At 51.4% G+C, this 12,045-nt stretch overlaps 1 protein-coding gene across 1 annotated transcript; it reads right to left on the bottom strand.

Annotated features, from left to right (window-relative positions):
• Positions 1 to 5,602: 5,602 nt before the first annotated feature.
• Chac1 (ChaC glutathione specific gamma-glutamylcyclotransferase 1) lies at positions 5,603 to 9,533 on the bottom strand. Its single transcript, XM_028854465.2, has 3 exons — positions 9,036 to 9,533; positions 8,372 to 8,407; positions 5,603 to 6,753 (listed from the first exon to the last, which is right to left on the bottom strand). The coding sequence occupies exons 1-3, from the start codon at positions 9,264 to 9,266 to the stop codon at positions 6,352 to 6,354; spliced, it is 669 nt and encodes a 222-aa protein (XP_028710298.1). The 5' UTR covers positions 9,267 to 9,533; the 3' UTR covers positions 5,603 to 6,351.
• Between the last annotated feature and the right edge of the window lie 2,512 nt (positions 9,534 to 12,045).

Here is a 12,045-nt window from a genome sequence, read left to right as displayed (position 1 = left end):
CTACCACTTAACTATAATCCTGGGCCTTGGTTTGATTTTTTTTTTTATTGTCTTGGCTTATTTTTTAATTTTTTGGTTTTTCGAGACAGGGTTTCTTTGTGTAGCTTTGCACCTTTCCTGGAACTCACTTGGTAGCCCAGGCTGGCCTCGAACTCACAGAGATCCGCCTGCCTCTGCCTCCCGAGTGCTGGGATTAAAGGTGTGTGCCACCACTGCCCATCTTGGCTTATTTTGTTTTTCTTGTCGTTTTGAGACATGGTCTATCTACGTATGTGCTCATGCTATTTGAAACAGTGTCTTACTCTGTTGCCCAGCCTGGCCGGGGACCCGTGACTGGGCCAGCCTAAGGAATGTTAGGGCTACAGGTGTGTTAACATGCTTAGCTCTTGTTCTTTACTTATTTCTGTGTTGTGTTTATTTAGTGTGTGTGCTTGTGTGTGTGTGTGTGTGTGTGTGTGCGTGCAGGAGTGAGTGCTTGTGGGTGCTCTCATTCCACGGTGCACATGTGGTGACAAAGCACAATTGTGGGGACCAAGGTGCTGTCTGCAGGCTCCAGGCACAATGTCATGCTCAGGGTGCCTGCAGGGTGGCCAGTGCCACGGGCCAGCTGTCGTACAGCAGCCTGGAGCTGTCGCAGGTCCTGCCTCTGAACACGCTGTTGCTGAGCAATAACAAGATATCCAGGGATGAAAAGTGCTTCATTTTCTGGATTAAATCTCCTGGAAAGACTTCTATGGTCCATGTTGCCACTGGAGGCCACGTTGGTATCTGTGGTCTGCACTGATGCCGCGGGTGTGCCGATATCCGTGGTCCGTGATGCTGCCAGAGGCCAGGATGATGTCTGTGACCTGTGCTGCCAACACAGGGGACCAGTTTGATGTCCTTGATCTGAGCTGCCTATAGCTGCTGTGGACGAGGAAGCTTCATCAGAATGGTATCGATGAGTGCAGACTCACAACTCAGAATGTGACCCTGAAGGCCTCTGTGATAACTTCTCCCTGATCCCCTGCAAAAAATTAAACAGTCCAGACAGGAAGCTATTGAAGAGAGTCCTTAAAAACTGTAATAAAGGTGTTGAAGTAGAGCTCTTCCCAGTGGATGGCTCCTGGCGGGGAATGGGTGTGGGTAGGGAAGGACTCAGTTCTCTTTAAGGGGCTGGCCACTGTGAGTGTGACCATGCTCCAGTGAGTGTATGGGAAACACAAATTAGACCTTGTGGAGTTTGTTTGTTTGTTTTGGGGGGGAGGGTGGTGGGAGCGTAGACCTGGGGGGGAATGGTAAGCAGGTGTGATTGGGATGCATTGTACGAAATTCCAAATAAATAATAAAAATATTATGTTGGGGGAAAAAAAGGCATGTATCACCACCAAAAAACCAAAACAACCAAAGGACAACTTTCAGAATTTAGTTCCTTTGGTCTACCATGTGAGTTCCAGGAACTGAACTCAGGTCACCAGGTTCAGTGATAAGCGTCATTACCACCATGCCGTGGATCTAGGCCTTGTGGTCTTATTTTGAATTTAACTATGCTTTAAGTTTTTCAATTTCTATTTCTCTTTTATTATTTTGTTTGTTTGTTTTTGTTTTTGTTTTTTCAAGACAGGGTTTCTCTGTGTAGTTTTGGTGCCTGTCCTGGATCTCAATCTGTAGACCAAGCTGACCTCGAACTCACAGAGATTTGCCTGCCTCTGCCTCCCGAGTACTGGGATTAAAAACGTGTGCCACCAGCTTTGGCAAGCATTAATGTAAGCCTAGGAACTGTAACCATGAGGCTGGATTCCCCAGAAGAGTTGCCAGCTTAAGTTGTGCTGGGATCAAGAAAAATGGGCCTTGGCGGTTCGTGTTCCTGGAGTTGTATCCATGCCAGTGGATATCCACACACTCCAGAAGAGAATTTGACATTGCTGCTGCTGTTGTTGCTGTTATAGCAATGGCGGCCACCGCTGCTACTGTTTCTGGGATTACCATTTCATAATTGCTTACTACAGCTAGCACAGTGGAGACCCTGGCTGCAAAAGTAGCTACTACAGTTAGTTAATCTTTCATTCTATTGGGCATGATAAATTTAATTCAGTAGTTATATACATTTTGATTGGCTTTGAAAATCATAAATTTATAAACTCAAGTTCCATTTGCTTTGGGGATACCATCTTACAAGTACTCCAATTTGCAGTATGGCTCATTAAGGAAGGGAATGGCTCAGTTGCCTTTAGCCTACTGGCTATGGGTGGGATAAGACCTCTGTTGGTCTTTTCTGTGTCGAACACACAGATTGCAAGCCCAGCGCCACTTTGAGATCTTTGGCAGCAGTTAACTCTGCAGCTCACACAGGATTGAGCCTGTATGATAATGAGTATTCAGAGACGGGTAATGCCTGGGGGGCACTCACCAACCTAAGACAGAGCACCTGTGTGGCCTGGGCAGGCATCTCCATGACAGGTAAGGTGACCTGCTGACATCTCCCACAACCTAAGTCAGAAGTTCATTTTTTAGTAAAAGGGGGACCTGTAGGGTCCTGGCCCCTGTTTTGGGTAACTGTTGCCTTGCTTGCTGACCTTGATCTTGATATCCTCCCTATGCTAATTCCCTGCCAGGTTCCATCCTCCTGAATGCTTAAGGGAAGTTCCTTGTCTGTGTATCCTGCATAATGGGCGTTAACAGCTTAGATGCAAGATTGTAAAACATCAGTAGTGAACTTCTGCCCTCTGGGGTTCTCCCATTGTGCTGTAAGCCTGTATTTAAGACCTCTTCCCTCCTTCAATAAACAGAATTTGGCATTAAATAAATAAATAAAAAGAAAGAAAGAAAGAAAGAAAGAAAGAAAGAAAGAAAGAAAGAAAGAAAGAAAGAAAGAAAAGAAAATGATAGAACATTGCCGGGTGGCGGCGGCGGCGGCGGCGGCGGCGGCGGCAGCAGCAGCAGCAGCAGGTCTACAGAGTGAGTTCCAGGAAAGGTGCAAAGCTACACCAGGCTCTATAACCACCACTGCCCGGCTCTATAACCGCTCTTGCGGTGCTCAACACAGTTCTGTTTATAAAGGGGCCTGAGGCTCAGACGCCTCCCGCACCCTCAGTTACTGTCTGCTTCTCTCCCTGCAGCAGGCAGATTTTCTGAGATGTCTCCTTGCCCCGACTCCAGGGCCCTCCCCTGTGCACCCTCACCATGGTCCATTCCTGAGCTTCCTCACATTGAGGCCCCAGGCCCCTCGGTGGAGGGAGGAGAGTCTGAGAAGAAATGGAGTCTGCATTTAAGCTGCTTTCTCTTTTTGTCTTCAGTCTTTTTCTCTGCTCCCTCTAACCTCGCACCCAACCCCCTTGGTCTCACCCCTAAACTGCTCTCAGATCCACCTATGTCCACCTGGTCGCCCTGCCTCATACCACAATCACCTCCAGCCCACAGCTCTCCCTCAGTCTGCCCGGCCGGTCAGTGTGTCTTCTTATGCACGCCCCTTTCCTGCTCACTCTGCCAGGGCCCTCCGCTGACTCAGGAGGAATGCGCGGCCACAGCCTGGCACAATTCACCTTGCTGGCCAGTCTCCGGGCTGCCACCTGTCTGGCCCCATGTTCCCTCTGTGTGCTAGCCCAGCTGACCTTGTCTCCCCCTCAGGCACACAGTGTTCCCTGAATCGTTATCCCCAGAGGTCCCTTCGGAGCTCCTTCACCAGTCAGGCTTCCCTGGCAGTCCACTGACCTGAGTCGGGGGACCTATTTAGAAGGCCCCCTAGTTTCCTGCAGAACTGTCACCGCCAGTTTTAGACTCCAAATCCCTTGAGGGGGACCCCCTTCTGCTGCATCCCCAACATGTCTAGAACTTGACACCTGGCTGAAGAATTGTAGCACAAACATGAGTAGTAAGGAGTAGGCTGCAATCTCCATCACTCTGGAGTCTGAGGCAGGGGGATTGCAAGGTCAAGGCCTGCCTGGACTACACAGGGAGTTCAAGACCAGCTTGGACAGCTTACTAAGATCCTGTTTCAAGGCAGAGGCAGGCAGATCTCTGTGAGTTCAAGGCCAGCCTGGTCTACAGAGTGAGTTCCAGGACAGGCTCCAAAGCTACACAGAAACTTTGTCTCAAAAAACAAACAAAAAGATCCTGTTTCAAAGCAAAAGATAAAGGGGCCTGAGGATGTGGTTCAGCGGTAGAGCACTTGTCTAGTATGTATTAGGGCCTACGGTCACTCTCCAGTACCCCCACCAAACAAGAAGGGAAAGAATGGCGGTCCACGTGTGCTGTCACACACCCCTTCTCGATGCCTTCCAATCCAGAGAAGGCAGGGCTGGGTCCTACTTTGCCCCAGGGGCCCAGAGCATGGATGCCAACAGCTCCCTGACACCAACTGCCTCCTGCTGTTGCCCTGACCAGGTTCCCAGAAGAGCCTGGCTATAGGCCACACTTTTCCCATCAATGGCCAAGCCACGAGGCCGTCAAAACATAGGCACACAGCGCAGTATGGCTTTCTTCCCAGGCACACTGCCTGCCCAGCTGGTCAGAGTTGACCCTGCTGGGGACACCCAGACCAGTGAAGGTACTGGCCACAAAAGCAGTAGCAACACATACCACCCAACTTGTCCCATTCACCACTCATAGACAGCATCCTTGAAAGACACAGCTCAGAGCCGGGTGGTGGTGGTGGTGGTGGTGGTGGTGGTGGTGGTGGTGTGGTGCTGCACGCCTTTAATGCCAGCACCTGGGAGGCAGAGGTAGATGGATCTCTGTGTGCTGAGTTCCAGGACAACTGGAAGTACACAGAGAAACCCGGTGGGGATGGGGGCAGGCTAGTGTTGAGTAGGCTGAGCACTTCCCTCCCTGGCACTGAGCGGTGAGGGGAGGCGGCTAGGTTGAACTCAGACTCTCTTGCTGCTAAGGCCAATCAGCTAGGAGAGTCTCTAGGAGGACACTCACTTCCTATGGAGAAACTCCTGGCCTGGCTAAGATCTGGGAGCTGCAACCTGTTCCCGGGAGCCAGCGAAGGAGAAGGAACATCTAGGGACGTGCAGAGGGTAAACGAGGAGTGTGAAAAGGACCATTGTGGGTAAGTTCTAACAGGTCAGGTCAGAAGGGCCAGCCAACACTGCCTTCCCCGGAGACTCTGGGAGTAAAGGAACATCAGTTCCAGGCCACGGGACCTTTCTCCAGGCATTGCCTAAGAAGCTGCCACCATCATACCCTACCCAAGTGCCCCTTCAATAAGAAGCCATGATGTGAACTGGCTTCCGGAAAGAGACAGTGGCTGGCCCTAAAGATGGAGGAAAAAAGTCTAGTGTTTGCTCCAAGCAAACCAGCCTCCTTGGGACAGCTGCAGAGGACGAAGCACCGGGTCCCAGGGCAGAGGCGAGCTGGCTGCTCAGAGGCGAGCTGGCTGCGCAGAGGCGAGCTGGCCGCTCAGAGGCGAGCTGGCTGCTCAGAGGCGAGCTGGCTGCTCAGAGGCTTGCAGGTGGAGCTGGGGCCATTAATTGTATACACAAAGTGCTGAAAACAGTGGAACCCGCCCTCCCCGCCTAGGTGCTGGGAAAAGCAGAGAGTGAGCGAACGGTTTCCCTCCCTGGGAGCCTTTCAAGGTTTACTGCTCACTTACCCAAGCCCCATACAAAGACAAAACATATTCTGGCAAAGGTAATTAAAGATTGTTTATGGATAATAGTGTGGGACAGACTGACAAGGGACCTGTAGTGATGTTTCCCAGGAATAGAGTGCGACAGGTAGGTCTACAGGGGTGATCCAGACAGACAAGAGGACAGACAGAAGGATAGGGAAATGAAACTGAAAGGGGAAAGAGACCGAGTCCCAGCAGCTGTGTGTGTACATACGTTCCAGTGCTGCCCTGGGCCCCAGGGGGTGAAGAGGGATACTGGACCTTGGTCCTTGAAGGGCTACCGCTCCTCACTCTCTGCTGCCCTTCACCCAGCAGGCTGGGAACATGGGCAGATGATATTTCCAGGGCTGGGGAGAGTTAGTCTGGACAGACAGAGGATCAAGGCTCTTGGAGGGTCCCTGGAGGGTGTGGAGGCCTGGGTGGTACGGAATTAGCAGCAGCAATGGGGGGATTCTGGTCAGGCACCAGAGGACGAGGGCAGAGCCACCGCACAGCAGGGCCCGTGTCCAGGGCAGGTCCCCCACCTGCCCCGCCCACCACACCAACATGGTGCAATAAATATTTTCAAGTAGTAAGTCAGCGTCCATCAAGAGAGGCGGGGGCTAGCAGACAGGCAGGCAGGGGCATAAGACAAAAAGTCCCCAATCGCCCACCATGCCTTCTCAAGTTTCTCGAGCTCCAGCAAGTCTGTCTCAAGTACTACACAGTTGCTGTTTATCAGCGTCCTCACGGACACTGCCTGCAGGGGGCTCGGCTTCTCAAACCAGTGCCAGAGCCTGCTCGGTGAGGTAAGAGCAGGGCAGCATTGTTCCTACAGCGTCCACAATGGCTTCCAGGTGCTCGTCCTGGGCCTGAGGCCCACAGAGCTGCATGAAGTCGGCCAAACGCAGTAAGTACTCCAGGTTGTGGCCAGAGAAGCCCCGGCAGGCAAGAATCTGTGTGGCAATGACCTCCTCTGGAGCAGGGCCCAGGTAGCCAGGGTTCTGTGGGGTGGCCACATAGGCCAGTGCTGTGAGGGGTTGGTCAGGGGCATCCTGAGGATAGAAGGTGACTTCCTTAGTGTCATAGCCTCCGAGGACTGCTTCTCGCACATTCAGATACTTCAGGGCCTCGTTCACCTGCTCCCCTTGAACCTGGTACGCCACGCCCCAAGTGCAGCCCTAGGAGAAAACAGAGACACCACCAGTCAGTCACATCGCCCGTGGCTGGTCCCTCCTTCACTCTAGAATGTTACCCTAGATGCACCCCACAACTGTGCTCTATAAAGGAGCGTACAGGGGAGGGGGTGGTGGTGGTGGTGGTGGTGGTGGTGGTGGTGGTGGTTCAAGGGGTAAGGGTACTTGCTACCATGTCTGATGACCCGACAACCTACATTCAATCCCTGAGACATACATGGTGGAAGGAAAGAATTTACTTCCACATGTCCTCTTGCCTCCACATGTGACCTAAGCGTGTGCACAGGAGCACACACGGAAATAAATGTAATTTTTAACATTTATGTGTATGGGAATTTTGCCTGCATGTATGTTGGTGAGCCATGTGTACCTGGTGACCTGCTAACCTCGGAGGCCAGAAGAGTCAGATTCCCTGGAATTGGAGTCACAGGTTGTGAGCCACTGTGTAGGCGCTGGGAACCAAATCCAGGCTCTTTGGAAAAGCAGGAAGTGTTTCTAACTACTGAGCCATTTCTCCATGAAATTTAAATAAATAAATAAATAAATAAATAAATAAATAAATAAATAAATAAAGTGGTTGGCTGGCTGCTGAGGTACCCAGAAGCAATAGCCCTCCCTTAATTTTTTTTTTTTTTTTTGAGACAAAGTCTCATATAGTATAGGCTGGCCTTGTACTCACTATACAGCCAAGAATAAATTTGAACTCACAGATATCCACCTGCCTCTACTTCCTGGGTGCTTGGATTAAAGGCAAGAGCCACTGTGCCTGACTATTTCACCTTTCTTTTTTTTTAAGATTTATTTATTTATTTTATGTGTATGAGTGCTCTATCTACACGTACAACTTTATGCCAGAGGAAGGCATCAGATCCCACTATACATGTTTGTGAACCACCTGGGAATTGAACTCAGGACCTCTGGAAGAGCAGCCAGTGCTCTTAACCGCTGAACCATCTCTCCAGCCCCCTATTTCACTTTTTTTTTTTTTTGGTTTTTCGAGACAGGGTTTCTCTGTGTAGCTTTGCGCCTTTCCTGGAAATTGCTTGGTAGCCCAGGCTGGCCTCGAACTCACAAAGATACGCCTAGTTCTGCCTCCCAAGTGCTGGGATTAAATACGTGCGCCACCACTGCCCGGCTCACCTTTCTTAAGGGTTGACATAAGTGGACTTGCCCCAGGAACTAAGGAACTTATTAGACATACTTAAGTCTCACACTCCACTCTCCACCTAAATTTAGGCCTGCATCTTTGTGTGTGTGTGTGTGTGTGTGTGTGTGTGTGTGTGTGTGTGTGTGTGTGTGTGTGTATGATAGGGTCTCTCTGTAACTGTCCTGAAACTCACTCTGTCGACTGGGCTGGCCTTGAACTCACAGAGATCCACCTGCCTCTGCCTCCTGAGTGTTGGGATTTAAAGAATGTGTCACGACCACCACCACACACCCACTCCCCACCCATTCCCACACACCCCCACCCCCAGCAGGGACCTGCATCTCAATAAGCTGCTCAGATGGTTCTCCAAGAAGCACTGAGTTAGGCTACACTTCCACTCACCCTCTGCACCCTTACATATTGCATCCCAGGATCCTCTCTTGACTGTGCACTTACCTCACGATCTTCAAGGAGAGTCACCACTCGGCCAGGCTAGAGGGAAGCAAGGTGTTGAAAAAAGACAAATTAGCTATTAGCACTTCCAAAAGGGCTATGGATGTACCTTAGGGTTTGCCGACCAGGCACAAGGCCTTAGGTCCAATCTCCAGCAACACACACACACACACACACACACACACACACACACACACACACACACACACCCTGGGCTTTAATCCTGTTGTGATTTGAGCCTGTGATTCCAGCGCTCCAGAGCCTTGAGAGGGAAGGGGTTGCCATAAGTTTGAGGCCACATAGCAAGAAGTAGACAAATTGGAGGAGGAAGAGGAAGAGGAGGAAGAGGAAGAAACAAGCATATCTGTCAACAACCAAAAGTGCCGACCCAAGCCCCAAACCTCGGAGAGTGCCATTCATCCAGCGACATGGACAGAGAGTGATGGGCAGACGCGGAACAGACAAACAGCGGGTGGCCCAGGCTGGTAATCAACGCAAGAATCCACAGGTGCAAACGCCAACCTGAACCCCAGGCACACCAATTTCAACCACCAGCCAAGTTTACACATTTCCTTCAGTTAGCCCCAAGTCCCTGACATTTCAGGACATGGGCGCCCACTCTGCTGCCGACCCCACCTCACTCCCCTGGGCACAGTAGGATGCTCACCATCTTGTCGTTGCCCCTGTGGAAAGTGTCTCCCTGCCAGAACCGGCGGCTATAGCCCCGTACAAAGCCCACACGGCTGTCGCTGTAGGCAAAGTCCGGCTTCCATACTAGGGAGCCGTACCCGAAAATCCACAGGGCTTGGGGGTCGCCATCCTCCCAGGAGGGCTGCGCGGATGGTGCAGGGGACAGTGAGGGAGGTGGGTTGCTCTGGGCTGCGGACTCCTGCTTCATGGTGCCGGGCGCAGGGACGGGCCCAGGCGGCCTCCGGGGCTGGTCTCCGGCACGGCACGGAAAGACCGACGGACGCGTACACCTGGCCTGGCACCGATCGGTCGCTCCAGCTGAGTGGTACCCTCAGAGGCGCTCTTTAAACCCTCCGGCCGGGAGGGCCCTCCAGCTGCCTCCAGCTGTCTCGGTGATTGGGGCGGAGCAAATCTCCTTTTGGCCAATCACCTTTGGATTTTGCTTCTCGATTAACCGCGCCGCCCTCCAAGTGGGTACCGGGGTAGCCCGCCCCCCCAACGAGCCCGGCCCAACGAGCGCGCTGATTGGTTCAGCTCCTCCTCCGTGGCAGACCTGGCTGGAGTGATGCAACCGCAGCGAAGGTTTCCCCAGCACCGGCATGCAGCAAGGGCGCGTCGGATTGCGTCAGGCTGCGGGTACTGGGAACGGGCCTGGAACCGCCGCGGGCACCCGCCGTCCCCCCGGGAGGCCCTCGATGACCCGGGCGGTGTCTCCCCCGCAGTCCAGCCGGTGCACTTTGCAGAAGTGCCACCCAAAGCGGTGGCTAGCGCAGAAAAAATGCTCTGGGAGGCACAAACTCTAGCCTCTGGGCCCTCGCCTGAAAGAAAGCACGCCCTGCAGAGAAGCTGTCCCTGGCACCCTCCGCATTCCACTCTGGTGCCTCATGCTGTTGTCCATGTGAGCAGTTGGAGAAACTGAGTCACCGGGCGGTAGGGGGTTTTGCCAAGGCTGGAGTTGAGTCAGACTGGGTGGTGCAAGCTCGAAGGCCTCACGTGAGGGCTACGCCCCGGGCCAAATGTAGGACCCCTGAGTTCAGGCAGGTTTGAAGAGAAGCCAAAACTGAACAGCCGTGGGCAGAGCAGTCACTTCGAGGATGGCCGCCAGCTCCTAAGAAAAGAATGCCAGGCCAGTTTTATCCCAAGGGTATGGGTTTCATTTTCCTGGGCTTGGGATTTTCAGCAGTGGTTGATCTGTGTAGACACCGAGGTTTGGGGGAATGTTTATTAAAGAGAACACCGAGGATTGAGGGCGGCTGCAGCCTTTCTCCTCTTGCCTTGCCCGGCAGTGTGTATGGGCCCTGGCACCAAGGTGGGCACCGGGCACCAGCTGTCTCCCTGGCAGGTTCTCTGTGTCCCGAACCCTGCAGGAGTCACCGCAGGCAACTCTCCCCAGCAGCCTGCCCTTGCTCCACCTGGCGGGGCCACTGCCACCCTAAACTGTAGGCTGGAGGGGAGATGAAGAGTTTGACTTCCTAAGCAGCGGTAAGAGGCTGCACCTCGGGGCATCTCTCAATAGGAAAGGGAAACAGAGCAGACGACCTTCCAATTAGAAGAATTTCAGTGAGCTCCCAGGCAGTGGAAACTCAAAAGTGAATTAAACCGGATAGATTCATCCCCAAAGTGTCTAAGCATCAATCCCAGCATTCAGGAGGCTGAGGACAGAGACCTGGACATTCAGGTCAGCATGGGCTACAAAGCAAGACTAAAAGAATAAATGTATGGATGAATGGAGTGCAGATATTCCTAAAAGTTGGAGGAAATTTTGTTTGCTTTCGTAGTGGTGGGAATAGAACATGGGTCCTCACTGGGCAGTGGTGGCGCACGCCTTGAATCCCAGCACTCAGGAAGCAGAGGCAGGAGGATCTCTGTGCGTTCAAGGCCAGCCTGGTCTACAGAGCGAGTTCCAGGACAGGTACCAAAACTACACAGAGAAACCCTGACTCGAAAAGCCAAAAAAAAAAAAAAAAAAAAAAAAAAAGAACATGGGTCCTCACACTCATGTGCTTCTATACCTTTGATACATGCCTGCCCCGGGTCTGGGTTACCTTATGAGGATCACACATTACTTTTCTGAATGGAAAATTGTTTTTAAACAATGGTGCTATCTGGTAATTTTACTCTTTGCTGCCCCTCTGTGTTTCTCTTCCCTTCCTTTTCTATCCTCTGTGTTAGTTCCTCTGAGTACCCCCTCTGCTGCTGCTGCTGCTTTACAGAAAATAGCCTCTAAGAGTCTCTTCCCTCACTACCTCCGGTGGGAGATGGGAAACTGATGAACTCCTGGAAATACCTGAGTCTGTACAAACGACCCTGCGACTCACTCTTTCTACTCCAGGGAATTCCTCACAATATGAAAAAAGCCATGTGCCTGAAATTTTAATGGTATTTGTGGTAGCAAAAAGCAAAGGAAGAAACCCTTAAATACTTAAAAATAGTAAAATATTTAAGTAAATTGTGGTCAGTCCACGTGATAGAGAAGTGAACAAAGACACACAGAGAGAACAAGTCCAGACATACATGGTAGCAAAGCTGGTACACCCAACTGCATCTGTGAAGCGTTAGACACAATTCTGTATTGCTGTGTTTACTGGCATTGAAACAGTAGCTGATGTATAATTACATGAAAAGGCGGATTGTAAAATAACCTAATATAACTTTTTCAACTTAAAAAAGTCTGAGGTGAAACTGATAGAGTGCTTGCCTAGCATGTGTGAAGCCCTGGGTTCCATTCTCTGCCCTGTGGAGAGAAGCAGTCTATGTATGCTTATTAGCAAGGAGGAATCTGGAACAGCTCATTAAAATGTTCAAAATGACAACCTCTGAGTCCTTACATGGCCCCGGCAACATGGCAGCACATTTAAACTTTCTTTTTTATATTTATTCTGGTTGAGATTTTAAAAAGAAGTATAAAACTTCTTTTTTTTCCAGACAGGGTTTCTCTGTGTAGCTTTGGAGCTGTCCTGGATTTCGCTCTGTAGACCAGGCTGGCC

The sequence above is a fragment of the Peromyscus leucopus genome, chromosome 4 (genome assembly GCF_004664715.2).
Source record: "Peromyscus leucopus breed LL Stock chromosome 4, UCI_PerLeu_2.1, whole genome shotgun sequence".
Taxonomy (NCBI): Eukaryota; Metazoa; Chordata; class Mammalia; order Rodentia; family Cricetidae; genus Peromyscus; species Peromyscus leucopus.
The sequence above is the reverse complement of the archived record's forward strand: the minus strand, read 5'-3'. Positions and strand labels throughout refer to the sequence as shown.

What these genes read in the sequence shown, in the direction of transcription:
- Chac1 (XM_028854465.2), bottom strand. Translation starts at nt 9,266, where the DNA reads ATGAAGCAGGAGTCCGCAGCCCAGAGCAACCCACCTCCCTCACTGTCC. An exon ending in ACAGGGGCAACGACAAGATG is followed by an intron (nt 8,408 to 9,035) that starts GTGAGCATCCTA and finishes GCTTCCCTCTAG; the next exon opens with CCTGGCCGAGTGGTGACTCT. An exon ending in CTCTCCTTGAAGATCGTGAG is followed by an intron (nt 6,754 to 8,371) that starts GTAAGTGCACAG and finishes GTTTTCTCCTAG; the next exon opens with GGCTGCACTTGGGGCGTGGC.